This window comes from Sclerotinia sclerotiorum, genomic scaffold (assembly GCF_000146945.2).
Source record: "Sclerotinia sclerotiorum 1980 UF-70 scaffold_6 genomic scaffold, whole genome shotgun sequence".
NCBI lineage: Eukaryota > Fungi > Ascomycota > Leotiomycetes > Helotiales > Sclerotiniaceae > Sclerotinia > Sclerotinia sclerotiorum.
This window is the reverse complement of record NW_001820830.1, coordinates 577,325-604,793: the sequence shown is the minus strand read 5'-3', so window position 1 is coordinate 604,793 and position 27,469 is coordinate 577,325. Positions and strand designations below refer to the sequence as shown.

The following is a 27,469-nucleotide window of genomic DNA, read 5'->3' as shown; positions in this document are numbered from 1 at the left end:
ATGGACAAAAAGCCATATGGACAAAAAGCCATATGGACAAAAAGCCATATGGACAAAAAGCCATATGGACAAAAAGCCATATGGACAAAAAGCCATATGGACAAAAAGCCATATGGACAAAAAGCCAATGTGTGATGTTAAAAGAAATTGCGGAGATGTCCTAGTTAATTTCAACTGTCATCATTCTCATCTCACAATAATGAGATGATACATTCAGTTTTGTTACCTTTGCTACCTAGGTATGTAACATTGACCTGGTTTTCTCCATCTTTTCTCATTCTAGTATAAAACCATTATATAAATGATCAAATGCATTGCTTTGAGGGTATTATAGTCTAAGTATGAGAAATAAGCTGCAGCAATTTGCAACAAAGCCACCTTCGACATATATTGAAAGCAGCTTTCCTATAAATTCATGGCTCAAAGGATGTTTCATCCACCATATTGATTAAGAAGCTGCCTGACTTAGTATTTCACTTGATAATTTCTCAACAGGCTAGGAGTCCGCTTGAATGGGAAGAAACAACATGCACGCCAGATTCGTTTGGTAAGGTAGCTACTGGCATAGCCGGATCCCATTCAACTCACCTTTTGGCTTTGAAGATTGCAATGGATCAGGCAATAGTTATTGATGACGATGATGCGGTCATGATTGAAGGTGACGACAGAGATGAGATGGTTCTTCTGGAACGAGGTAGATTATCCTACTTTTCCTTTGCTTGATCTCATCCTTTTGTCCATCGCTATATTTATACTGACAGGTTTCAACAGGCCCCAGTAATTCTTCAACACGCTTTCCCATCGACGTCACCATCAAGTATCGAACCTCTTACTCCGTGTCTGAAGAGGATTGCCTCCAGAAATTGACACATCGTTCTCACTCGGACGGTTCTGCTGATGCCAGCCATCCAACCTATCCCGCTTCCACTAACTTGACGAATGCTGTGACTTCTGGTAATCCTACAGTCAAGGATAGCAAGAGCCTCGAAAACGGGGTTTGCGGTGTCTCGTTTAACCAGTTGGGATTAATTCCACAAGCCGTGGGTTACGAATCATCACGGTCCTGGAATATCGCTCCGGAGGCCGGAACCAACCAAGAAATGTCAGACCCTACTGGCCTTTCTAGCCATCCTACCAACAGAGAACGTGATATTAACGCACTCAACGAAGTGGTTCCTGAATCCCAGGATATCTCTCATGCTTCTATACATGAGCGTTGCCATTCGAGTACAAGCTTGGTCTCGATTTTGGATGGCGAGCGTGGGGATGAATTAACTGTTGCACACGATGCGAATTTGCACGCAGATAATAAAATATTCCTAATCGAAGACAACGATGACGGAGACGAAATAACTTTTGCAAAAGGTGTGCAGTTGCGCGCAGATGATGATATAATCCTAATCGAAGACGGCGAAGACCTCGAATTCAAGCTCGAAACCCAACTTCTTGAAAAGCCCGAATTCGACTACTTGCGCTCAGCAATTGTAAATGAAAAGCCTAAACCCAGGCCAAAACCTAAATTCCATCCATTACGCAATCCCCCTATCACTAGCCCTTATTTCGAATGTGGAACTTATCTCCATGGAAATCTCAATTTGAGACCAAAGAAAACTATAGAATTAGAAGACGGCGATTTTGTCTACATCAAGCATATTGTGAAGCATGTCAAGCCTGAAGATAGTCGTGGCTCTAGTCTCGCTAGCGCCCAAAATTCTTCTATCATGATTCGAGGTTTACGGTTGCAGAGATGCAAATTTTTGAACGGCATGCTGGAAAGGAAGATGAATGAAGTCTGTCTATGTTACGAGATTGACTTGGATGACCCACGTGAGCCTGAAGAACAAAGTCTTGTCGAAGTACCCTTGACCTCTATCAAGGCCTTGCGCAGCCTTCATTGGACAAATCACAACTACCCTGAGCATCGCAACCTCAATCGCGACGATTTTGCAAATGATGAAGATGCGTACAACAAAGGAGGGCTCACTGTCCGTTGGAAATACTCTTGTACATATGCTTCAGCCTCAGCTAGAGAACAGAACATATACACAGAGCGAACTCTAGAGCGAATCACGGAAGAACTGTTGTCATCGGTTCATGAAAATCCACGCCCACACCAGGTATCAAACACGCAATTGAGGACAGAATGGCGTGGAGAAACGATTCCCGGTGGTACTTATGTACCAGAATACTATGAGCTTGACGAAGGAGATGATTCAACAACCGAAGTAGAACAGCCTCAAAATTCTGCCATGACCGATCATATTCAAAGTCCATCCAATTCAATCATAATTCTTAATGATGAAGATGATGGTGCTTCTCCACCTCTTAGATCTCAGCAGCTCGAGGCAGACAGTATTCAAGTCAAGCGCAAGTCGGATTTCCCTTCCTCTTCAGATGCAGATTCCGATCAAGATAATCAGCCAGCAAAGAAAGTCCGTCAAGTTTCCAAGGATAGGATTGAAACGATCAGGCAGCGTCTAGGCCGCGTAATACTTTCATTCGATGGTAAAGATTATGTCGAGAAATCTTATAACATAGGGGCTTCCTCAGAGGTAGATACAAGCAATAAATTCAGGAAACTTCCTGCTCCTAGAAGACAAGTTCGTCATGCAGGTAGCTCAGCTAGATGTAAGGGATTGAGAGGCAGCATTCCTCCAAAAGTAAGAGCTCTTCCAGCCCCACAAAGGAGCAGCCCTGGGAACTCTCAAAATTTCTACTCCATGTCTAGTCTTTCCGGCATTTTCTCATCAATTCCGCCTCAAATTGACGTTACTTCCTCTGAGTTAGCCTCTCCATCTCCCGTCGGGGTTATCGACCTATCATCCTCACCCAACCACTCTCGCTCCTCTTCATTAGTCCAATCTAACGTCTCAATCTCACACTCACAAAACCAAGCACACACTCTCTCTCCCGGTCAAACTCTCACCTACGGCGATGCATTCTGCGGAGCAGGTGGTACCACTCGCGGCGCAGTCATGGCTGGTCTCCGCGTAAAATGGGGTTTTGACTTTGATCCCCATGCGTGCACAACCTGGCGTCTCAATTTCCCCTACGCAACTTGCTACGAAATGTCCTCCGATCGCTTCGTGGCTCTTGCTACTCCTTCTCCATATTCCTCCTTCACTCCTAATGATGTCAAAGTTGATATTCTGCATCTGTCACCTCCCTGTCAGTATTTTTCACCAGCGCATACACAAGAGGGGAAAAATGATGAGATGAATACCGCTAGCTTGTTTGCTGTGGCTGCTGTTATTAAAGTGGCGAAACCGAGGGTTGTGACGTTGGAACAGACGTTTGGGATTTTGTATCCGAGGTTTAGGGGATATTTTTCGAGTTTGATTTTAATGTTTACAAGTTGTGGATTTTCGTTAAGGTGGGCTATTGTGCCATTGGCTCAATGGGTAAGTTTCCTCTCCCTTGCTCTGCACTTAGCGGGCCATCTTGCTAATTTCCTATCAGGGACTTCCACAAAGACGATTTCGCTTGATTATTATCGCATCATGGCAAGTTTCTACTAAACTTCCTCTTTCATACACTTTAACTAACAATGGCCTCAGCCCAGGCGAGCCCCTTCCCCCAATGCCACCACCAACTCACTCATCCCCTTCTTCCCCGCTCCCCAACACCCACCCCTTCAAAACTGTTTACCAAACCCTGCGCGAAATTCCACCTTACGCCGCCAACCATTCCCCTCATCTCCTTCCCGAGAAAGATCTCAAAGCATACAGTCCCCACGCCATTCTTCCCCACACAATGACCACCAGCTGCTGTGAAAACTGGCATCCTAGCGGCAAACGAGGATTTACTGATCGCGAATTTGCGTGTCTACAGGGATTTCCATTGAAGCATCGTTTTGGACCGAATGGGATTAAGAGACAGATTGGGAATGCGGTGCCGCCTGTTGTTGCGAAAGTGTTATTTGAGGGGATTAGAAGGTTTATGGAAGAGACGGATGGGATTGTTAGGGATGAGCATGGGGGAGGTGGAGATGGTGGGTTGGGTGATGCGATGGATGTTTGTGGGAAGGTGGAGGGGTACCAGACTGTGGATGGTGATTGTGAAGTGAAGGTTCTTGTTGAGGAGTCGAGTAAGACGAATGAGGAACTGGAGCAAATGGCTTTGTTGGATAAAGAAAGTGAGGATGAGGATGAGCTGTTGGGAATTGGGAGGGCGGTAAAGCCTATTATTATTGATTAACTGGTACGTTATTTCGGTGGGACTGGAATTAGGATGTACGGCCATTGCGCAAAAGGGGTCCTTAGATTACAATGAAATCTATGATTGATTCTAGAAAGCTAGATCCTCTAGTATAATCTACTCTTTTACCTAGAATCTATCCATTGGAGATAGAATGTATGAGAATGGACATATGGACATGAGAGTACAGTAGAATATGTTATCCCATGAATCGCTACTGGGCAATATGAGCGTGACTCACAAGCCGAAGCCCTTAACCTCGCCTAACTTTTACATCGAAGATATTGTACAACCGAAAGAGTTTGGTTAAGAAAGATGTGTTTTCATAAGTACCGAGGGCTATTTGTACTCTAGCTATCCATCGCCGAAACTGTTTGATTGTTCTCAACCTTAGATTTCTGTTCTTCAATGCACCTCATCCTCTCCGCCGCCTCTTTTTCCCTATCCCTAGTCTCCTCCATCAGCGCCTCACAGCTAGCAAAAAATTCAAACCTCCGCATCCAAAACTGCCACCGCTCCAAAGAAAGCTTCGGCTCACCCTTCCACAACGGTCCTCCTAAACTAGCATACCCACCCATATTTCCTCCATTCAAAGGCATTAATTCCCCAGCCATGATGATCCACTCCGCTGCTATCGGTACGAGATAATCACTCGAAAGCACATGGGATGCGTTAGAAGCTTCGAATTCATACTCCAATGCATCTTGCAATGCAGTCAGTGCATACAACATATTACTGTCCTCAAACCCAGCTTTCGCCAATCGCGCCAGAAAACTCGATAAGTTTCGAAATTTAAACCGTTTTTCATTTTGATCCTTTCGGAGTGTTATAGCACGCACGTCGTATTCTACATACCTGTCAGTCTTGTACCTACAATCGAGTCTTGAATTTCAGGAATGTAATAGAAACAAAAATCTACTCACGGGACCACTCCTCAATCGTGGCTGGACCAATCCGCTCCCTATGAACAAGGGTAGTTTTCGAATCTCGAAAAATAGTTCAACTAATCTATTCATCTCTGGTCTTTGGTAGGGGACTTGTGATGCAAGCTTGACATGCATATCGTCCAACTCGAGAAAAAACGATGCGGTCTCCTCACGATACAAACCACCCTCTTTCTCTTTATCTGGGTAAAGCATGTTGATTTTCTCTGCAGCTTCGCGTGGAGAGATTTGCGAAGCTGTGGGTTGAATGAGGTCGTTGAAGACGTTGAAGAGATGTACACCTATGTCCCATGGTTTGTAGTCATCAAGACCTTCGAGATGTAAAGGGATAGAAGTCATTGTGAACAAGGTGAGTGAATATGAAGATAAATCCATAGAAATCCGTTGAAGCTTGTGTGTGGAGGTATGTTGCTGTGTCCGTGAGTGATGCTTCTGCAACCTTGTTACGTACGAATTCAACAGTAGTCAGGTGATCAACTTACTGCTGCATTTGTACCTAGGTATTTTTAGATAAGCGGCCGTGCTTCACATACAAAGCTTTTGAATTATATTAGGAGAATACAAGCATATCAATGAGTGAAGGATTTATGAGCCACTTGTACGCAGTTCGACTGAAGCTTGCTGTGTCTAGTGATCAGTGAGTCATATTCCTGTGAATGTTGGACCCGTATAGCCAGAAAATGCTAGCAGATGTTCTTTTTCCTCGGACCCTGTCCAAAAAGGATCTGGAAAAGTTAAAGTCACTAATTTTGGTATAATTTATCAAGTGTGCAGTGAACAAATTCTTGACTGTTACTATCTAGTCAGCAAGCAGGGCCGAGCGGTCACGGCAATGTTTCACACGGAGCGGGAGACATTCAACTCTTTGAATTTCCAGCCTTTGAATATTGGCCGACAACCATTACCGATCACCCGAGCTGCAGGTACTCAGGCTTCCGCCTCCATGGCACCGTACCGCCAGCTCAACAAGTCAATCACAACAGAAGAGGCTTTTGGCTGGCACCTGCCGAAGTATTTTTACTGTTGCTAGCACCTAAACATAGTACGGGAAGGCTCTCGAGGAGGAAGGGGCAAGTGCCGCAGATTATGTGGGTATCTATAACTACTCTATTGAGTGCTCAATTATATTTTAGTGCGCATCCTGACAAAGGGAGGTTCTGCAGTGCAAGAACAGAAGAGAAGCGGAAACCAGGGGCAGATTTTGAACAACCAAAAAGCCAAGCAGTCCTTAAGCCACAGGTATAATAGCTCTTAATATGGTGGAGAATTTGCAAGAAATCAAATGTAAAATAGGGAGAGGTATATTAAGCGAGCGTTGACAACAACGGAGGCGGGGAGGGTCTAAAATATGTTTTAGCATTTCATAAATCAATGTTTTCTCGCCTCACGCAGTGGATTGTGCGTTTAAGATACGCACTTTAGGCCTTCTCCATGGCAATGACATAGTGTGATAAGCAATTAAACAGCATGCAAAAATTCAGAATGCTGTCACAATAGCCATGTCTCGGCTGATCTGACAAAATAGCCTTTATCATGATGTTTTCTCGGATTTTGCTGAGCCTCATAATCATGCGTTACAAATGGTATATGTGATGCGGATAAGCGCTGAGTAACAATACGTCAAGAGGAGAAATGCGCTCATTTGAAAGTCCAATTCAGCGATGACGAGATTTTGAATGCTTAGATAGCACGCAATTGAGGTTCTAGAAATCCGCGATGATCATACAGTGAGAATCTTTCCATGTTGGCATTAATCTTATTCAAGTAGAGTCAAATTTCATAGCAATCAAGATATTCAACAATCTCTCCCATTACTAACCAACAGCTATTATTAACAAATAGCCATCACTTGCTGGCATTATTGTTAATGAGCCATTATACGATAAACGCTTATATTGGGTATTTTGATACTTTACTTCTTACATACTTGCATCGTCATGCCAACTTAGGCTCTTTCACAACGGCCCCGTTTGTACCATCTTCATTAGCGATCCAATATCCTTGAACTCGCTGACTTTCCTCTATACACCAATGAAATATCATTTCCGTCTCCTTAATCACGCTCTTGTAAGTCCCCACATGAAGATCAATTGCACAGGGTATGAGTAGATGAAGAGAAATTGTGTCCTTCGGCTCTTCTGCGATCGTGCTACTGTTTGCATAGTACCTCGCTCATCGGTGGTATTCTCGGGAAGGAGAACATATTTTAAGGATCGTAACTGTTTTCCTCCTGTTAGAGCCTTGTAGACATAAAGTTTAGGAGGTGAAAATACCAAAAACAAGGCGTTAGCGAGGAAAGTGTAGCTGAAAACAGTCCAGCCAATCCACCCGCCAGTCCCCTTTCCACCATTGATGATCTCACTAACAACCAGAGTAGCGATAACTCCAACGAATTTGTATCCAGAGTAGGCGACCAAATCAAGTATCTGAGACTCATTTGAAATGGATAGGAGGTAACATCCGAGCTTCAATCCTAGAATTTCGATAAACACAATAAAAAATGCCCATCCTGCCGTGGATCCAAGAAGTTCTGGTTGAAAAGCGCCTCTGAGACCAGCTAAAAGTGTGGAAAGAAGAATATATGTTACAAGTGCCATTACTGTAAGGAGGTCAGCTTGTAAATTTGACGCCTGTGCCAATAATCATACCTGGAATATACATATCTGGACTATTGAGGTCATCTCTTGGAGGTAAGAACCACCCTTCTTGGCCACTTGGACCGATGGACTGTTTTCTCGACCAAGGCTTATGTCTCCATGGGAATAAGACCAAAAATAACTTGTTGACAACATATCCATTTGAAACATTAAAGTAGTGTTTCAGCGCCGAAACATTGACATAGCGATTGAACTATTGGGAAGTCAGTACCTCATCTCCATTTCTAAAACCTCAGATACTGACGTTTTGTTCCACATATTCTGTTCCATGTTTAAATGCTGTTTGTCCAACTTGGAACCCCATTTGCGCCGTAGGATCATTTATAAAGCCACCATATGCGCCGAATGCGCCAGCACCTCCTGGAGCCTGGGGCTGATAGGGGTTTCCATATGATTGATGTTGTTGCAGTGGAACTGGCGGAGGCGGTGATCGTAGCTGGGGGACAGTAGAAACATGTTGAGGGACGGGGTGATGGAGAGGGGGAGAGTTCGCCGGGGGGAAATTCCCATAATTTGACCGTTGCATATTGGAGGTCTTGCAGAAAATATGACTAGTAGATAGTCCGGTTGATACTATGAAACTTAGAATATTAAGGAGGTGTAATGTAGTATAGTTGTCGTAGAATAAGTGAGAATCGCGTCCAGGTCGAACACATTTCCATAAAGCATTGGAGTTTTGGATGGCTGCTATAAAAGAGTAACAGGGCCGCTTTATCAGTCAGTCGAGCTTTATCAGCTTATCGGTGATGCTTGGCGCATTCACATTGTACTTTTAGAAGAAAGTGTCCATTTGGATCCATAATCTTCTTTCATGGACTTCTTTTAATAGTGCGGTCAGTACGGAGTTGTATTTATATTCTACAAAGATATTATTACGACTGTTACGATTGTTACGATAGTTACGAATTACGGTTGATCAAGATGTTGGATACCTTTGAGATCCTTACTACCTCTGGAGTTGTACTCTGGTCGAAACAATTTTCCCCCGTCAGCCCTGCGGTTATTAACAGCCTTATTACGAATGTCTTCATCGAAGAACGTACCTTACCTGGCGCCGGAGTTGCAGATGATGTTTCGGCTGCGAGAAATCCTCCTTTTAAACACGATCAACACACTTTAAAATGGACGACATGCAAGGAATTAGGCTTGATATTCGTGGTGCGTTAAGCCGGTCCCGTGGCGCAATTTTTTGAATTTCCGCAGTTTTTCATACTAAATTATCTCGCAGGTTGTGTACCGGTCATTGTTACATCTCTCATGGATTGACAAACTGGTGGATAACGTTAAAACGATTTTCGTGGACCTATATGGCGATCAATTGAAAAAACCGCATACAACTGTTGTTGAATGTCCTTTTGATGAATATTTCGACCAACAAGTGCGAGAATTGGAGAAGAACGCTTTAAATCAGGATGCTAGAGTTGCAGAGGCTTCCGCTTTTGAAGAAACTATTCCCCTGGTTTCTACAACCTCAGATGATGAGGCACCACCATTGCCCGGATCACTCTCGAGAGGTATGCGCCAGCGGATCTCTTAAATACAAACTTACTAACATTTCCTAGGACAGTCTAAGAATAATGTTAAAGACCTCCCTTCGCCCGAATTGACCCCTCTTGGAACACCCAATTCACGGCCGAGTACACCTGCGAGCCATATATTGAGCGCGAAAGCAGGACCCGGTGGAAAGGTTTCTCGAAGGGCTAGAAAAGCTGCCCAAACCCCTACGTATGCTTCATCCGGGGACGAATCCCACAAGAAGATTAGAAACGCGAAGGCTAGGCTAAAGAAGGGAAGGAAGTGGGATGCAGAAGGAATGGTAGATGAGGATAGTGATACCCCACTCGACTATTCTGCACCTGCAAATGGAGCAACTTCAGGGGAAGATGAGGGTCGTCCGGGTGCCGTGGAAGGAGTCGAACAAACCTCTTGGGGCTCGAAGACTGGGAAGGGGCAATTCGTATTGAAGGATCTTGAAGATGAGGTCCACTCAATCCTAGATTCCGCAAATGCCAAAAAAGCTGTATCCACGACTTCACCAACTAGTCTAGTAGGATCTAGCTTCAGTGCTATCGGAGGGTTATTCAGGAATGTCGTCGGGGGAAAGACTTTGACCAAGGAAGATTTGGATAAAGCCATGAAGGGAATGGAGGACCACCTTTTACGGAAAAATGTTGCTCGTGAAGCGGCAATGAGATTATGCGAAGGTGTAGAGCGGGAATTAATAGGGGTAAAGACCGGAAGCTTTGAGAGTATGTATTGCACATGTATTGACTATTGAATTGTCACTAACTATTTTAAGGCGTCCAAGCAAGAATTGCGACAGCTATGGAATCATCACTAAGGAAAATCCTTACACCTACATCGTCTCTTGATCTTCTTCGAGAAATTGACGCCGTTGTCTCACCTCCAGCTTTATCATTGAAGAAAAAGAGACCATACGTCATGTCTATTGTCGGAGTCAATGGTGTCGGCAAATCCACAAATCTTTCGAAGATTTGTTACTTCCTTTTGCAAAACAAGTACAAGGTCCTTGTTGTAGCTTGTGATACCTTCAGATCTGGAGCTGTGGAACAATTGGCCGTACACGTACGAAATTTAAAAGAGCTCACCGCGAGAGAAGGTGGCCAGGTAGAACTCTACCAAAAGGGATACGGAAAAGATGCCGCAAACGTAGCTAAGGATTCAGTCTCATTCGCCGCCCAAGAAGGCTACGACGTAGTTTTAATCGACACAGCCGGTCGTCGCCATAACGATCAACGCCTCATGTCCTCGCTTGAAAAATTCGCCAAATTCGCTCAACCAGATAAAATCCTCATGGTAGGCGAGGCACTCGTAGGCACAGATTCAGTGGCGCAAGCGCGAAACTTTAACGCAGCCTTTGGACAAGGGAGATCGCTGGATGGTTTCATCATTAGTAAATGTGATACTGTGGGAGATATGGTTGGGACCTTGGTTAGTATGGTTCATGCTACGAATGTCCCGGTGCTGTTTGTAGGTGTTGGTCAACATTATAGTGACTTGAGGAACTTGAGTGTTAAGTGGGCGGTGGAGAAATTGATGGCGGGAAATTAGGCTAGTGATCTGTTCTGTTCCTTCTTCTAGGTCTAGGTCTAAACCTAAGTTTTAACTCTGGTACGTACTATATGAATATATTAATAGTAGGATATGCTTAATCTCATCTAATACCTACTTCAAACATTGAAAACCTCTTGAAAAACACAACCATACAGGGAATCATGAATCGTATTATGTCATGATGAATGGAAATGAGATATAGTTATACCTAACCTACCCAAACCTAAATTACGCATTATATCCATACCTAGATACCTAGATACCTAAGTAAGTAGTTAAAAGCTCAAAGAATGAACGAGGCTGGAATTATATACTTTACAAAGTGAGGTTATTAGGTGATATATACCTAGGTAGGTATTATATAATCTTAAGATCTTACAATTTATTACATAAAGCGTGATTAGAATGAGTTAATAAGTTGATGAGATGGTGATTAGTTATTTAGTTTTATGTAGTTTTTGTTCGGATTGGGGGGATGGAAGATGGAAGATGGAGGAATAGAGGGTAGAGGGAAGGGGTTTGATGAGAGAGATAGTTTATTGAGATTATATGTTTAGATCATAGTGAAAGTTTGAGATAGGAGAAATGATATATTTATATTAAAACGCCTCTGATCATTTATAGAGATGATTACTTTGTAAATTCCATTGATTAGGTATTGAATAATAACTTTTATAAATTCCAATAAAGTACCTAGGTATTCATCAACTTTATCCCGCAAGCGCAAATTAGCAAACCGCCCTATGAACACCATGACTCATTGGTCTTTCTCCACCCTTACCCTGACCCTTTCCATGCCTATGACCCAAACTTCCATGATTTTTCTCCACGCTTCCATGTCCCTTACTCAAATGTTCATTCAACATACTCAAATCTTGCTTATCATTATCAATCAAATTCTGCGTCGTCGAACAAATATCCGCAATTAGTCGATCTAGAAGATCGAAACTCATACTTTCTCTAACGACTATTCTTAAAATCTCAATATTTTCTTCGTTGGGAGGAAGCGGGTAGTTCGGGACGATGTATTGTTTGGCGCGTAGAAGATTGGAGACACTTTCTTGCTTGATGTGTGGGAATTCTTTCTTGAATTCATCTGAGAAGCGGAAGGCGACGACGGGGAGACCGGCGTTATAATCGGCGGATGTTTCGTCTTCGGTAAAGAAGACGGCAGCGCTTCGGCCCTGAGCTTTATGTTCGCCTTTCTTGCGGTGGATATCAGAAACGCATGTGTACCATCCTGTGGCTTCGAGAGATTTGGAGAGGAGACGGGCGTTGCTCAGACAGTTTTCCATGATTTGACGGTAACCGTTGAAGCCAAGGTGAATAAGGTTATAGTACTGAGCAATCACTTGAGCACCTGGTCGAGAAAAGTTGAGAGTGTAGGATGTTTCTGTTCCACCTAAATAATGGAGTTCAAAAATGAGATGTTTGGGGAGATACGACTCGTCGCGCCAGATAATCCATCCAACGCCTGCATATACTAGACCAAACTTGTGACCGGATACATTGATAGATTTGACTCGCGGGAGCTCGAAGTTCCATTTTGCACCACCAGCTTTGGCATGTGTGAATGGAGCCACAAATCCTCCTGACGCCGCATCGACATGAATTGGAATATCAATGCCGGTCTTGGCTTCGTATTCATCCAGGATCTTGGATATTTCTTCAACTGGTTCGTAGTGGCCGGTGTACGTGCTTCCTAGAATGACGAAGATACCAATGGTATTTTCATCGATATTTTCTTTCACCAAGTTTGGATCAAGTCTAGAATTTGATTCTTCAGAGACTGGCAGGATTCTAGCCTCAACTTCAAAGTATCGGGCGAATTTCTCCAGAGCTACCTGAGCATTGGCACCCATAATGATGTTGGGCTTGGATTTATCCTTTCCTTCAGCATCACGTTTTTCTTGCCAACGTCTTTTCATAGCTAATCCACCAAGATGGATGGCTTCTGAGGAACCAGTTGTTGCAGATCCAATCGCTTTCTCTCCCTTTTGCGCTCCCCAGAGATTTGCGATAATGGAAACGCATCTTGCGTGCATTTGCATCATTGCTGGGTATTCATCCGCGTCAGACATATTTTTGGAGATATTTTCGAACATCAATTGTTCAGCATGAGATTCCATGTATGTACCGACGAAACTGGTGGTGAAATTAGTAATTGTCAACTAATTTCTCTTTTCTCTGAAAAATCAAACGGGTAAACAAACCTCGCTAGATTCAAGTTAGGTCTACCATCAAGATCTAGTTCATCCTTCAAGATTTGATGAACAGCATCAGCGGGTGCGCCGTCTTGTGGTATTTTAAATTTGGATATTTCTTGTTGGGAAGCATATCTAGTAGAGTATGGGGTGATATGAGAGGTTCCTCCTTTGGTATGTAGATGCTTTTTACCAGCTTCTTTCATGTGCATATGTTGAAGACTATCAACAATCTCATCTGGGTCGACCTGAATTGGAGATTTGGTTAGTCTAAAATAGCTTGAAATTTGATAGTAAAGGGGAGGATTAACTCACATGGCGTGCGAGAGACATGGTGATCAAATTGAATTAGAAAGTTACAATTGGTTATATTGAGTATTGCAGGATTCGAAGGGGATGAAATTAGTATGTTAATGTTAGCAAGATTGAGAGTATGAAGCACATTGAGAGTATAAGTAAATAGATAAATTGTCATGAGATATTCAATAACTTGGCTGCCATCAGAAAAGCTTTATGACGACATTCGATGATGTATTCTAAGTCAAGCACTAGAGCTCCCAATTGCAAGCATTCAGCCACAAAGCCACATACAAAGAGTTTCTTTTACCTGATGAATACTTTCCTGTCCAATTGATATTCACGTGCATGGCTTATAGAACATGACATTGTGGAATTGTAGGTCATAGTAACTGAAAGACTCCGCCAAGTATCATAGTGGTTCTCCGGAATGGATGCTAAAAAGCTTGTTTCGTAACCTTGTATGAGGTCCTGAGCTGTGGAGCTGTTCCTTAAGTGGAGTTTCGAAACTTGAAGCATGAGGAGCTTGAGAAGCTCGACTTGCTCAAGCTTGGAATGATCAAGGTCTTTTTTACTTTATGGGATTCGTGTCGATTTCGATCTGAGCTAGAACCTGGAACCTGGAATTTGAACCTGGATGGAGCTCAACATAACGTAAATGCATCGTTACCCGTCGTAATAAACGGTTACATGCGAGGAATGTTGACGGAAGAGGGTGTGGATGCATTCCCCACAATTCCATATTCTTATCGTTATCGCCTCGATGACGATGGGACGGGAATCAGCTGCAACCAAGACTTTGCAATTGGCAGCGTGGGGAAGGCAAGAGAGATATATATATATATCTAGGATTCATGGTAGCTAAAACTGTATTTGCATTACTGAGCCCCGTAATTCTGAGTTTCATTCCTCTATCACCTATTTTGGATTTTTCATAAGAATCTTTTCTATAAGTCTGCCGCTTGCCGATCAACCTTTCTGCTCCGTACACAAAATGCTACTTTGTTACTAACTACAGTTCCACGGACTTTTATTTACGCCTTGTCCTTCGGTATTTGTAACCTCCGGTCGAGGGGTAGATTCAAAACAACCAAAATGATTGGCTGGTAAGCTGCATAACTAACAATGCAGCATAAACGCCTCTTTGGATCGATGATGTTATGGATTTCGTCTTCTTACAAAGAAAACACGCAACCATTCACCACCTCGGTCTCTTCCCCTCTCTTGTAAGTATACGTGGATCAATTGCGACATTTCGACCACTGTCTAACAAATAGAAATTCATTCTTTAAGAGGTATTCGAAGTATATCAAAGATCAATTAACTCGGTTTCTGTATCTCATTCCGATTCTCCGTAGTTTTCTCTTCAACATTTACTTCAGATCGAATCAACAATTTCAAGCTAATCCATTTCCATATTCTTCTGTTTCGGAAACTAATTGAATCCGAGCCGAGTTGCCTCGTATCAGAAAAGCTGTCTGTGTTTACGCGGCCAGCCAGAGAAGGCGTCATTGATTACTAGTATCTTGGCCCTGGTCATCATTCCATTTATATTCATATCTCCCTAGATCCACGCCCAATCTCTCCTTTTTCCTCATCAATTATTTCAGTATGAAGTTCTCAACTACTCTTTTGCCCCTTGCGGCGGTTTCTACTGCCTTCGTTATTCCTGATGAACAGATTACCAATCAGATCATCACTGAATCTCAGACAAGTTCAAAGACATGGCTCGATAAAATTTCAGAGACTAAAGACAATGTTTTCTCCCATGCCGAAAAATCCTTCAAAGATGCAGTTGCATTCAGTGGGAATGCTTTCGACAATGCCATCGATAGCCTTTCCGAGGTTGGCGGCAAGGCCCAAAATGTCATTGAATGTCATCACTCAATGACAAAGTTCGATATAACCGGCTGGTTAGACTCTGCTATTTCTGCTGTCGAGGATATTGATATCTTTGATCACCCTCACGAGAAGCCTCCCCACCACGGAAACCCGCACCATCCGAAGAATCCACATCATGGTCATGAAAAGCCTAATAGAACTGTCTACGAATTAATCGCTAGTAGCAAGTATACTACCAAGCTTGCCAAGCTCATCAACGAATATCCTGATATTGTTGATGCTTTGAATGGCACAAAGGCCAACTACACAGTATTTGCACCGACTGATGAAGCATTTGAGAAGATCCCAGATCACCATAAGAAACCTTCGAAGGAATTGATCAAGGCTGTCCTCCAATACCATGTATCTCCAGACTTCTATCCAGCCGGCCGTGTCCTCGTTTCGCACACTATTCCAACTACATTGGATGAGAGTAGTCTTGGGGATGAGCCTCAACGTCTTCGTATTGGTCTAGGTCTCAAAGGGTTGGCTGTCAATTTCTACAGCAGAGTAGTTGCTGTCAATATTGTATTTCTCACCATCTATCCCGATTCAAAAACATAGTACTAATATTCCATAGTTCGGAACAAACGGAGTAATTCACGGCGTCGATTCACTTCTCCTCCCACCTCCTCCAGCTCTCAAAATCATTGAACTCCTTCCGGGCGAATTCTCAACTCTTCAGCTCGGTCTCGAAAAAACAGGCCTCTTCGATTCTATTGCTTCAGCACCACACACAGGAGGAACATTATTTGCACCAAGCAACTGGGCATTCCAAAAGCTTGGCCCTAAAATCAATGCATTCCTCTTCAGCAAATACGGCGAAAAGTATCTAAAAGCCCTTCTCAAATACCACGTCGTTGCAAACCAAACTCTTTACTCTGATGCTTTCTACAAAGCCAAGTCAGATGATAAGAGCCTCAACCTTGTTGATGAGATCGATGCTGCGGATATCCCCAAGGGGCATTTCCACGTCGATCTCCCTACCTTGTTAGAAAACAAGAGTCTCAGCATCGACATTGGAAGATTTGGCGGTTTAATCACTATCAAGATTAATGGATTTAGTACCGTTAGTGTCCAAGATGGCATTGCAAAGGATGGCGTTATTCATGTTTTGAGCTCGGTCTTAATCCCACCCAAGACTCCAGGTGGAGTAATGTGGGCTGGTGAAGAATTGGAAGTGGAGGATTTAATGGAGAGATTAATTCCCTATATGAATGAGGAATTGTAAGATGGAGGATATAGGATAGATAGTGAAATAGGAATACTGGATAAAAGCTATGGATTTCGAAATTTGTACGTAGTGTATGATTGAACAGATAACAAAAATAACTAAATGACTAACTTCGCGATGTTTGACCTGTCTGTCTGTGTTGGTGTGCATTGCAAATGTAATGTTTCTTTCCCCTTCACTTCATTTATTTGCTCGCCCCAAAATCTTACATGCTTACGTTAACATTACCTCTCGCCGTATGTGTCATATCCACCAAAATTTCCGACAGTTAGTTGGTCCTTATTTGTACTTAGGTACTAGGTAGTTGGTACTTATCATCATAATCTTAATCTTAATCCTAGATATTACTATATATATATACATACATAAACGTCCCCTTCATCTTCCCTCCTCTGTCTGTTGTTCATTTCTCTAATAATATATTAGATTTTACATGAATTACTGATTTAACTTTAACTTCTAAAACCCTACACTAAGATCTCTACTTCAATTATTTTTATCGAGTTATTTGTTGATAAAACCTACCTTCCTACCTAACTACCTACCTACCTACCTACCTATTTACAATATGGAGTGTAATAATATCAACACCCAGTTCCAATCTCAAACTAAAACTCAAATTCAAATTCAAAAATCCGCCAAGAATCAATCATTACAATTAGTAGAATTAAGCATAAAAGAACATCTAGATGATTTTTGGGAATTTTGGAAAGAGGAACGAGGGGTTGTTTGGTCGTATGTTGTTTTTCTTTCCTTTTCCTCTCCTCTAACAATCCCTCATCACCTTTCCTCCTCTCCCACTCTCTCCCTCTTTCTCCTAATTCCTATTCCCCTCCCTCCCATCATTCTTCTACCTCTCCTCTCCTCTTTTCTCCCCGCTTCCGCACTCTCTTCGACCTTTCTATAATTTAGATATATATCTATATCGCAAACTAACAAAACTCCAAAGAACAAAAGGTACTCAAGAAACAAGAGAAGAAGCGCTAAAACTTATGAAATTTATCTTACCGAAGACGAAAGATAATCCTGAGGGAGAGACGGAGGAGAGTGTTAAGTTTGCTATTGTTTTGAAAGTGGAGGGGGATGGAGAGGGAGATGGGGAGGGTAGTGAGTATTTTTCATTTCGGTATTTTGGGAGTTTGTGACTTTCTTTTTTGTGGGGGAGGAATGAGTTAAGTCAAGATTGCTGGGTGGAAAGAGGAAAGGGGATTTGGGAAGAAAGAATGATGGCTCTGGGGTGGTTGGATGGTTTGCACGTTGCATGAGGAGTGAGCAGGAAAGTCACCTGGAAGTTTTTGGGTGGTTTAGTTTGTGACTCGCTAGTGCGCTGCTTAAAGGTAGATGAAATCTCCTGCACAGCATTGAGAGTCTAGATTGTGTATAGAGAAGAAGTCAATTCTCAAGTATGAAGAATATGAGGGAGCATTTACACCTTAGTAATGATGGCGTAAGCATGCCAGCTCTATAGTCAGACTGATGCAAGAAGTTTGGACTTTCATTTGACTATGGACTCCTGAAATGATGGCCTTCAACGCTTTCGAGCTCGTTGAGTTAAAATTGACTTATAGTGGCTCTTTACTTCCTACTGCGTATCGTCGCTACTCCATACCTTATTTTCTTCGATTTGATGTTCTCTCTTTCCATCATTTCATTCCTATACTAACTAAGAACTTCTAGAACCGTCTAAATGTGTAGGAATGGTTGGAACCAACCGCCATTCACCCCAAGGTCTTGAATTAGGCTATATGGTAAACCCCAACTACTGGGGTAATGGATATGCTACATGGGGTTTAACGGAGTTTCTGAGGACATTTTGGGGGATGGAAGGTATGTTTTCGCTTCTTCCTCTTGACATTCGATTACCATCCCTTTCCATAGCGAGGGTAACATTCAAATCCAAAGAAAATACCACCAAAGCGAAAGAGAAGACAAATACAAGGGTAAAATATAGGATAAACTAATACAATCTTCAAAATAGAAAGATCTCACATTCCCCACCTCGTCGCGAAAGTTGATCCTAGGAATAAAGCAAGCGAGAGAATAGCAATGAAAGCGGGGGCAAGAAAAGGAGAGCTTCTTGAAAAGGTAAGTTCTACGAGGATTTTTGTATCATAGATTTGATGAAAACTAATGATTTTGCAATATTGGTAGTACTATTCTAGAAGAATAGATGAAGGAAAGAAGAGTGACGCGCGGTGTTGGTATTTTGATAGACCTAGATCTAATACTGATGAGAAAGGGAATATGGTGCAGGACGGAGAACAGGTATATAGTAATGCAGAAGATGACAGCATCCTCGATATCTGAGACTAAAAATATTGACTGATATATTCACAAAAGAAACGCTTACTAGAGCTCTGCTTGGTTGACTAGAATCAAAAACAAGTGAATTGATGCAATCTTACAGCACCAATTCGGATGGTAATTCACTATTTACTCAAAGCGAATCTTTAGGCCCATTCTCGTATAGCACGACCCTGACTCTTTCCGAAGGTCGTCACGATAAAAGAATACATTTTGACCCTCAACCTGACTTACTCGACAAAAGATTTACCATACTACGAACAACGAAATGGCATCAGGAGCGACGGGACCCACCTTCTATCCCTTCCCAAGATTTCCGCTCGAGCTTCGTCGCAAAATATGGAGGTTATCACTTCCTGGACCTCGATTAGTCGACATCTCTCTTAGAGGAGAAAATTTCATGAGCAATGCTACCCTTCCTATAGGCTTGCAAATCTGCAAAGAATTCCGAGATGAAACTCTAAGATTTTATAAGCTTTGCTTCGCCGCCGAGCCGTCACATGCTCGCATATACTTCAACGCTGACTACGATGCGATACACCTCCTTACTCCGCAATCCATGAGGTTGTCTACCTACCTCGGCCTCTTTTCCTTGGCCACTGCCACCATCAAAGATGATATTAAGGTTGTTTTTGTGGGAAATGAATGGCATTTGGAGCATACAGATCAAGCTTCTTTCATGCCTTTGCCTGGGCCAAATTGCCGGGTATTTTTATTCCAGAAGAGTTGTCAAGCATTGGGAGCTTTATCAACATTTCGCCAGGTAGTAAACTTCATGGTACACTGGTACGCGCGAGACACCCCGTCGTTTCAAGTGACATTTGGCACTTCCAAAATCACAGCCGTTTTTTGCTACGACAAGCTGGAGGGTGAAGAAAATCCCGATCCTCATGTCATTGAGCAAGATTGGACTACGGGTCATGGGTTTGATGGCGTTGTCAGGCAGTATGTTGAGCGTCTATTGCCTTGATAAGTGGAATATTAATCCAATACATACGAGTCCGAGGTTAGCATTCCATTAGCTAGACGGCGATACATTGTGTTGAATGGTAATCCGCAAGCTAGCTAAGAAATCAAATTAATATTAATGCATTGACCTCCTTAGAATGAATCTATGTTAAGAATGGTAGATACACCAGTAAGGAAGAAAAGATCGATCAATTGAATGTTCATTTTCACACTGTCGAAGGTGCCATAGAAGTGCAGGAGAAGATGTAAAAAAATGTTTGTATATTAAGTTAAGCATGGCCCGTGCGCAACATTCTTATTTACTAGTCTAGATCACCTCGCAACAAACGCGATTTACAACACAGCAACATAACACTACACGAAGTAAAAATTTTACATAATTTGAAAGCTCAGGAAAGCAACGACAGTACTCTTGTCATTTTCAGAATTAAAGCTACATAGTATCTACAATCATTGCGCAAAGAGTGTTGTAGCAACTTAGATCATCTCTCCTCCTGCCTTCAATATCTACCCCTCCATCTGTCGACTTTCACACTTCAACAGGCCGTTTTCCACACAACTACACGCTAAAACACCTAGTTTTTAAGCTTATCATTCTATTTCGAACTTCCCGTCTTCATAGGCCAATTCCCGATCTTACACACTCAATCCTACAACCATGACGTCCCGACTCCCTGGCGGCAACGCACCACGTCTCTCGACTGCACCAAGTAGTAGCACCAAGCCTCGACAACTGGTATGACATTCAAAAATATCTTTTCATTTCTGAACTTCAACGCCGCAATCAGCAATCCTGACTAATTTTTCCAGTCCCACCTGCACGCACAACTCGCACAACTCTCGGCCAATCTTGGAGATCTTGAGAACCTTCTCCGAAATACTAGTATACAAGCTGAGTCAATAAGAGGCTTGGGTGCTTTTCACGGAGGACTGTAAGTCTCCTTTTTGAATTCGAACAGAAATCCCCTGGAAAACAAAGTATCTAATGATTCTCTCGATAGATTCATGGCGGCAAGCAAAGTTTTAGGAGAGGAAACGATCGCGGGTAGCGCACAACAACAAAATCATGGACAGGCACAGGGAAATCGGACAGCAGAGCGTAGGGATGATTCCGATTCCGATTCTTGAACCTACGTTTTGGCTATGAATAGAACATCATAGGAGGCAAAAGACAGGCCGCATATCTATTCGAGCATGGAGGCAGAATACCTACATGATGTGAAGTGGCCGATTTTCGATGTTGCCCAAGAAAAAAGCCGTCCCAGCTAACACCGCGATTCCCACGAAGGCTTTCAGCATGCACACCCTTTTCCCCTACCCCTCTGCGGCTTTTACCGTTCTAGACCACGATCCTGCACGAACGAACAAGATAGCAGCCCTATCTATGGAAATAGTAATCCTTATGCATCCTTTGGTCAATCAAGGTGCTTTTTTCTGTCTGAAGTCGACCAAGAGCCACAAAAGCAAAAAGCAAAAAGCATATCTCCCTCGCGTGGGGTCGAACCACGAACCTCTCGATTTATCTGCAAGCTTGATTTGCTTCAAGTAACAGTCGAACGCGCTAGCCAATTGCGCCACGAGGGATATTTGATGGTGACCAGCGCACTTATTCCATTCTATAAACCCAACATGTCAAAAGACCCACATTACTTAAGAAGAAGGTGGGGGACGACATGACCAAGATATCAACAACCAGCAGCTGTGGATGGTTGATTCTGGGAGCAGATGGGAGAAGTCTATGTGAGAATAAAATACTGCCGTTAGGAATCGTTACATGCAGAGCATTGCTTCACCCGGATTATAACTCTGTCTTGTTGTCAAGCTCCGGGGTCGGATCTGTAGTGATCGCTGCCTAATAATATATGTCTATTTGTGCATGTGACTGTGATATGATCAGTAGTCAAGAGCTTCTTGCCCTCATTTCAATGGACAGGCACGCCAATAGCCTGTTCGTTATGAAAGATTTCCTTGCAATTTCAGGTATCTTCGCCGTTTCTATTGTAGCCTGCAATATGAATGCCAAAGAGGTATGATGGCCACTTGTGTCATTTTGACACTCACATGTACAAGTTCCAATTAAACACCAAAAACTGAGCAAGTTCTTTACACTGGGCGGGTGCTCTTTCGAGGTGCTCTTCCCGCACTCAAAATTCTTTCCAATGGGTCATAGCAATTATCCGCTCAACAAGGAGTCAGAAGCCTTTTGTCGGTAGAATACAACAAGACATCGCGTTCCAGCTAAACCTCTTAATTCGCAACATTTGGTACCTCTTTAGTATGTCGGTATAGTCCAAAAATCCACAAAGGAACGAGACAGTCTCCCTAAGTGTCTACTGATTTTGATCTTTATTCCTCAATATTCAATAGGGATGGCATCGTTGGTCCCACATGTTGATAGAAATTCACATGGCCAGTATTAGCCTGATCTTGTTTCCTCGGATCATGATAAGCAATGCTATCGGATAGTGTTATTAGTGCTCGATATTTTCTTGAATGATATGATTATTCAATCTTTATGTACCTATTGGGGGATGTGATTTCAATGTTAGGAATACGCTTAGGGGATGAATACGTCAATTTCATTCAGGTATTTGAATCCCTTTCAGAACTATGAAACGCATACATACGGGTTTTGTTGGACTATATATGGATCGATGGTTGTAACATAGGGAAATATAGGGGTGGTGCTAGATTGAGGTGATATGGGGCAGATAAATTATACTGGAGGATGTCCTACTTACATATAGGTGGTTAGCAACGGAGGTGTAGAAAGTGGATGGTTGACTATGAAGCGAGCCTTTCCAGCAGACACCTAGCTTCACTGCTCAGCTCATCAGTCCAGTAGATAATTTTGTCGGGAAGCACAAAGAAAAGCTAGATTGTAAGACTTATATACCACGCGGCTCGCTTCACTTGAGTGGATAGTTCCAATACATAGGTATCCCAATCGAGCTTCACTTACCCTTGGCAGAAGGCACGCGAGTTGTGGGAGTATACGCAAGTCCGGCAACAACCACTTATGGGCACGCGAGAAAAGTGCAGAACCTAACTAGGTTCACGAGAGAGAACACAATGATCAAGTCGGTGGATTGTGAACACTAAACTTATAACTTATCCGAAGAGAGAGATAGCAATAAAGCAACTGCAGGATCTCTCCCGGATGTTATTCTTCAAAGAAGTCCAGCATGAGCGCCCCATATGGAGTTTCATATTCCTCCACTCAATCACCGCTGACTTTTAACTAATATAATCTTTAAAAGTATACTTTCTGGCACATACGACCATAGACTGAAGAGAATTGGGCATCCCGTCCGCTCTGCCATACACAAGCTTCAGATCGGTGGATTAGTAGTTGGGTGGGTGACCACCAGCGAATCCCCACTGTTGTATGTGTTTTTTGTGAGCACCGTTTTTGCAGTTTTTGCATTTTGGCACCTTTAAACCTCTAAAGGAGTCTGAAGAAGGAAATGTGAACGTAGAGAAGTAGGAGTACCCGTATAAAAACTTCGGTAAAATTAAGGAGAATACTATAACGGCGGTACATGCTTAAATTTATTTTCCCCTCGACTCCGTTGTCTCCACCTTTCTATGCACCTTCCCCGCGCTCATTTCCCCGCATTCGCGGTAGCGAAAATATAAACGTTTTCTCTTTTCATAATTCACAAGGGATAATTACATTGGGACTACGCACACCTTGAAGTCCCGGGATCGTAAATCTCCTCACGGGGATCCCGGTGCTCAATCATCTTCACTTATCCTTTGAACAGTATACCAAAACCTTCAACTTATTGAATCAATAGAGTAAACCAAGATCCCGCTGGGATTACTTATGATTAAGATTATATAATGTTACGACGGCTATCTTCCACACCGCGTCACATGACTAAACCAAGCTAACGTGATTAAGTCACGTTATGGACCGCTGAGGAACGCTGGCTGTCCAGGACCGCGCAGCGGTCCTGACTAGCCATAGGCATGAAGGTCTATATAATCAAGATGGATTTCCTTTGTATAGAGCTTCGTGCTCAAGATCAATCATTTAGTATACTCTACTATTATTTACGAATTGCATTATTGTCATTACTTTAAGTCCCTGCTTGACGCCTAGTTATAAATCTACCTCGAGAGCCTAGAGCACTTCCACGTGATCTAGACGGCTACCCTCGTAACATACTGACCCTTTCAACCACCGTACAGAGTAGAAATGTAGAAGGGGTGAGTTTATCAAGTCATATGCCGCTCCAGCTCAGCTTAATCTTAGTGTTATCAAACCACATGCTTTCTCTTAAACCCACCCTCTATTTTCTGTTGTCTCAACAACAAAAGCTCCAAACAACACGTCCTATACGACACAAGTACACACGCGCACGACAACTATAACGAAGAAAACTTGATACAGTGATAGTATCAACTTTATTCTACTCTCGGCGATATTCTCTTCACTCTGATGTCTATAGCAACAGCTTCAGGCAGTTAACATTACCCATTCCATTTGCCGTGTCGTATTACATCGCATCTCACTAATATACTCATTTCATTCTGCCTTCTTCGTCGCTCAACGCTGCACTGTAATTCTGCAAGCAATAGAGATACATTCAACAAGGTAATCGGCTTTGTGCTGTGCTGTGCTGCGCCTGACCCTTGCTCTCCTTCAGTCATGTCATGGCCTAGCCGTCGAGATTTAAGGCGAGAGATGGGATTGAACGATAAGGACTGTAAACAGGCAAAATTTTTGGGGGCGATGCTAGCAAATCTTGGCTATTTACGAAGGCTTGGAATCGATATGGAACATGTATTCTATCGTTATGCAGCAATGACTATTTTCAAATATGTGTTTCGCACAACCGATGATCATTGGTACGATGCGGCTCACAAGGCGATGTGGTGTTTGATGGTCGAGGTTAGTAGTCAAACTGTTCAGTATAAATATTTCGCTCCACTTCTTTGCATAGTATCTTCTTCAGAATCTTCATTCTAACAATCATTCATTCACAGCCATCAAAACGACGACGATCCGCCAACCTCGAAATTCGAGTAACGTATTCTATCATTCCACGGGGTCGCTATCTATACATCTATGCAAAACTGAAAGGAGAGCTGGAAGAGAAATGCATTAGGTTTGATATGATGGATCCGCAGCATAGACAATCCTTTGTAGATATAATACCGTGGGCAACAAGGAAACACCCACCTGTTCCGCCGAAACATGCCGCAGTGCAAAGGGTTATGGGACTGGATATCAAGAAAGAACGGAAACACAATAGATATCGTCAAGCGAGCAGAAGAGCACAGAATACGAATGGACCGACTCCTCTTAGAGATGTATCGAATCAGGCATAATTTCTACATTGTTTGATGTATCTAATATGTATGTATTCACGGTGTGAGCATCCGTCGCGAAACGAGGTGTTTTTGCGCGGTCTACAGACTGTTGGGACAGCTCCAACGAGCCTGGCGTAATACTTTACCTCACACTCTGGAATGCATCTATACTTACTGATCATGAGGCCCCCACAGTCCAAGAAATTTACCCACATACGGAGTATACTGCACATCGGCTTCATTGCCAGGTTCTTGTAAAAGAGCCGGCAATTGTGCAACTGGATTTAGTACTTAATTGCCCGACATAATCTTCCAGTCAGGTTAGTTGTATCCAACACTACCTAGAAGTAACCTCGACTTCCATCCGCGATCCCACCTATCGATTGCCTTGACATAAGCCATTAGTTGCCCGACAAAAGCGACGAAGTCTCTGGTGTTCTTCACTTAGAGTGTACCGTGACGGAAAAGCGGAATGACGATGTATTAACTTGACGTTAGAAACAGGAGAAAACAGGCAAGAAGCTCAAGTATCGTCTTCGGAAGTTGCATTTGAGGAGGTGAAGAAGTTCGTTCAAACCTCAACTTTAGTAGGATAGCTATTGAGTGTACAAGCGAGGATGTGCGAGGATGAGGTTATTACAGCGCTAGGCTTGTAACTTAGCGACTATAGGTTGCTAAGGTACCATTTCCTCAAATGGAACTTCACTACACCATGTCACTTATATGAGTGCTTGTGCGTGGTTAGCTCCTTGTCTATCAAGGGCTTTAAATAGTAGACTTGGTGTTCTGAGGCTCTTGATGATAGTATCTGATTCCCACATAGGAGCACTGATTTTCACGAAATATGCATCCCAATCGCAATGCTCCAAGTTCGTGGCGTTCCTCCAATCGGCACAAGCGACAACTTTACGACCGGACGCCTGGAGAGGTAAGATCTCCAATAACCTCAACTTTAAAAACCAAGTCTGCCGGACATGATGTTGCTGTATTGCAGTCTAACATACAGATATCGAGGTACTAGATATAGTGAGCGCTGGCGTCGAGAAAATTCCAATGGAACGTACAGTGGAAGTAGAAGAATAAGCCATATTTGATACGAGGAGGGGCTGGCAGAAGCAAATGCTATTACAGCCCCTAAAAGGTGTAAACGCGGCGAAAGTTTTCAATGCAAAATCTATGTCTTCGTGTAAGTGAGCTGTGCTCCGAGTTTGAGAGCAGAAGAACCACTGTAGGTTGCAATTCTCACAGTGTATACTATCTATTTGGAATACACCTGATATATTGGCTGGATTGAATTCCTTAGATTCCGTGTCAAGATCTATACTTGGCTCATGAGCATGCGGATTTGGAGGTGAGAATCGTATTGAGGTGTGATTGAATATCAATAGATTGAATACAATCGCATCCCCAACTGTCAGTTACCTTGAGCTAGAGTCTTGAAGAACTGAAAGCGAGCCAACCTGCGGCTTCAACTACTACCACCACATACTTATCCGATCAAAATAATCCATTGCTTATATGAAAAGTAGATCCGAGTACCATTCTAGATTATTAAATACATCATACTGCAGTCCCCACGAAACTGTTTACTTTGCTTTAGTCTTTATGTTACTTACAGCTTGCTCCAGGATTCAAAAACTGAGAAATGTATTGTATTGTCACAAAGAGTGCACCGGTGTAGTAATTAGCGATAACCTTAACAGGGAAATTTATATTTGTGGTTGTAGATATTTATTGATATCAATATAGAAGAGATATCGTTATTGATAATTCGCTCAATCAAGCTTTTAGATGTTAGATTTTATGAGTGGCTCAAGGTGAGGGAGGGGATGGGTGGGGTTTGTATGTTTGATATGGGGTATTATGTTTGTCATTATGATTCTTACGGTATAATAAGACATGTTTCCCTATGAGCGTTGCTTAATAGGAATCTGCGTTTTGATGAACTTCGCTAGCTATGATATGTTTATCTATCGAAAGTAATGTCTACATTCCGTTGACCTGTTTCTCTTCTTGTATGTGTCTAGCGCAAAGAAATCCCCAACCTACATTGTCTGTCCAATCGTACCAGTTGTCGAATCTCTTTTCTGTTCTGCTCTTTTCTCCCACTGAAAAATCAAGGGGATATTACCAGATATTGGTCTTCCTGCCTTCTGCCCTTCCACCTCCGGCCATCTTTCTTCTCCCTGTTCCTCGATTGGTGAGACTACATATCCATCGTGCTCATCTTCGATTGATGTCTCTACACCCTTTCTGAATACTTCTCGCTCTTCATTTGCCTCAAACACAGGCGCATCTTCCGCAAGCTCATCCAAAGAATTTGAATACCCAGTCAAAGGGGTTTCACCAGGAACATGAACTTCGCTCTTCTCAGCTACATGACCC

The 27,469-nt window shown here is 42.8% G+C and overlaps 13 protein-coding genes and 1 non-coding gene across 14 annotated transcripts in view; 7 read left to right on the top strand and 7 right to left on the bottom strand.

Moving 5' to 3' along the window:
* Positions 1-527: 527 nt before the first annotated feature.
* SS1G_05055 (hypothetical protein) lies at positions 528-4,197 on the top strand (the record flags this gene model as incomplete). Its single annotated transcript, XM_001593577.1, has 3 exons — positions 528-547; positions 779-3,401; positions 3,460-4,197. 3 exons carry the CDS (start codon positions 528-530, stop codon positions 4,195-4,197), a joined length of 3,381 nt encoding a protein of 1,126 aa, XP_001593627.1.
* Positions 4,198-4,547: 350 nt separating this feature from the next.
* On the bottom strand, positions 4,548-5,480 carry SS1G_05054 (predicted protein; the record flags this gene model as incomplete). Its single annotated transcript, XM_001593576.1, has 3 exons — positions 4,548-4,644; positions 4,768-5,044; positions 5,117-5,480. 3 exons carry the CDS (start codon positions 5,478-5,480, stop codon positions 4,548-4,550), a joined length of 738 nt encoding a protein of 245 aa, XP_001593626.1.
* Positions 5,481-5,713: 233 nt separating this feature from the next.
* Positions 5,714-6,386, top strand: SS1G_05053 (predicted protein; the record flags this gene model as incomplete). Its single annotated transcript, XM_001593575.1, has 2 exons — positions 5,714-5,778; positions 5,945-6,386. The coding sequence occupies 2 exons, from the start codon at positions 5,714-5,716 to the stop codon at positions 6,384-6,386; spliced, it is 507 nt and encodes a 168-aa protein (XP_001593625.1).
* A 961-nt stretch (positions 6,387-7,347) lies between these two features.
* Positions 7,348-8,324, bottom strand: SS1G_05052 (hypothetical protein; the record flags this gene model as incomplete). The annotated part of the gene is made up of 4 exons (XM_001593574.1): positions 7,348-7,360; positions 7,413-7,740; positions 7,790-7,991; positions 8,043-8,324. 4 exons carry the CDS (start codon positions 8,322-8,324, stop codon positions 7,348-7,350), a joined length of 825 nt encoding a protein of 274 aa, XP_001593624.1.
* Positions 8,325-8,719: 395 nt separating this feature from the next.
* Positions 8,720-10,870, top strand: SS1G_05051 (hypothetical protein; the record flags this gene model as incomplete). Its single annotated transcript, XM_001593573.1, has 4 exons — positions 8,720-8,956; positions 9,027-9,312; positions 9,361-10,047; positions 10,098-10,870. The coding sequence occupies 4 exons, from the start codon at positions 8,720-8,722 to the stop codon at positions 10,868-10,870; spliced, it is 1,983 nt and encodes a 660-aa protein (XP_001593623.1).
* Positions 10,871-11,601: 731 nt separating this feature from the next.
* On the bottom strand, positions 11,602-13,410 carry SS1G_05050 (hypothetical protein; the record flags this gene model as incomplete). The annotated part of the gene is made up of 3 exons (XM_001593572.1): positions 11,602-13,018; positions 13,087-13,325; positions 13,393-13,410. 3 exons carry the CDS (start codon positions 13,408-13,410, stop codon positions 11,602-11,604), a joined length of 1,674 nt encoding a protein of 557 aa, XP_001593622.1.
* A 1,575-nt stretch (positions 13,411-14,985) lies between these two features.
* Positions 14,986-16,486, top strand: SS1G_05049 (hypothetical protein; the record flags this gene model as incomplete). The annotated part of the gene is made up of 2 exons (XM_001593571.1): positions 14,986-15,783; positions 15,836-16,486. The coding sequence occupies 2 exons, from the start codon at positions 14,986-14,988 to the stop codon at positions 16,484-16,486; spliced, it is 1,449 nt and encodes a 482-aa protein (XP_001593621.1).
* Positions 16,487-17,057: 571 nt separating this feature from the next.
* On the top strand, positions 17,058-18,604 carry SS1G_05048 (hypothetical protein; the record flags this gene model as incomplete). Its single annotated transcript, XM_001593570.1, has 4 exons — positions 17,058-17,224; positions 17,439-17,596; positions 18,167-18,316; positions 18,468-18,604. 4 exons carry the CDS (start codon positions 17,058-17,060, stop codon positions 18,602-18,604), a joined length of 612 nt encoding a protein of 203 aa, XP_001593620.1.
* Positions 18,605-19,160: 556 nt separating this feature from the next.
* Positions 19,161-19,445, bottom strand: SS1G_05047 (predicted protein; the record flags this gene model as incomplete). The annotated part of the gene is made up of 2 exons (XM_001593569.1): positions 19,161-19,253; positions 19,371-19,445. The coding sequence occupies 2 exons, from the start codon at positions 19,443-19,445 to the stop codon at positions 19,161-19,163; spliced, it is 168 nt and encodes a 55-aa protein (XP_001593619.1).
* Positions 19,446-20,420: 975 nt separating this feature from the next.
* On the top strand, positions 20,421-20,890 carry SS1G_05046 (hypothetical protein; the record flags this gene model as incomplete). The annotated part of the gene is made up of 3 exons (XM_001593568.1): positions 20,421-20,498; positions 20,573-20,694; positions 20,764-20,890. The coding sequence occupies 3 exons, from the start codon at positions 20,421-20,423 to the stop codon at positions 20,888-20,890; spliced, it is 327 nt and encodes a 108-aa protein (XP_001593618.1).
* A 355-nt stretch (positions 20,891-21,245) lies between these two features.
* On the bottom strand, positions 21,246-21,346 carry SS1G_14568. The gene has a single exon. It is a non-coding gene; the product is annotated as a tRNA-Asn (tRNA).
* Positions 21,347-24,419: 3,073 nt separating this feature from the next.
* SS1G_05044 (hypothetical protein) lies at positions 24,420-25,102 on the top strand (the record flags this gene model as incomplete). The annotated part of the gene is made up of 2 exons (XM_001593567.1): positions 24,420-24,662; positions 24,758-25,102. The coding sequence occupies 2 exons, from the start codon at positions 24,420-24,422 to the stop codon at positions 25,100-25,102; spliced, it is 588 nt and encodes a 195-aa protein (XP_001593617.1).
* A 701-nt stretch (positions 25,103-25,803) lies between these two features.
* Positions 25,804-26,172, bottom strand: SS1G_05043 (predicted protein; the record flags this gene model as incomplete). Its single annotated transcript, XM_001593566.1, has 2 exons — positions 25,804-26,004; positions 26,149-26,172. The coding sequence occupies 2 exons, from the start codon at positions 26,170-26,172 to the stop codon at positions 25,804-25,806; spliced, it is 225 nt and encodes a 74-aa protein (XP_001593616.1).
* Positions 26,173-27,129: 957 nt separating this feature from the next.
* The window catches only part of SS1G_05042 (predicted protein), a gene marked incomplete at both ends in the record, with an annotated part of 1,196 nt that continues 856 nt past the window's right edge, over positions 27,130-27,469 (bottom strand). Inside the window, one exon of the mRNA XM_001593565.1 lies at positions 27,130-27,390. Coding sequence (XP_001593615.1) covers positions 27,130-27,390 — 261 coding nt within the window. The remainder of the gene's footprint in view (positions 27,391-27,469) is intronic.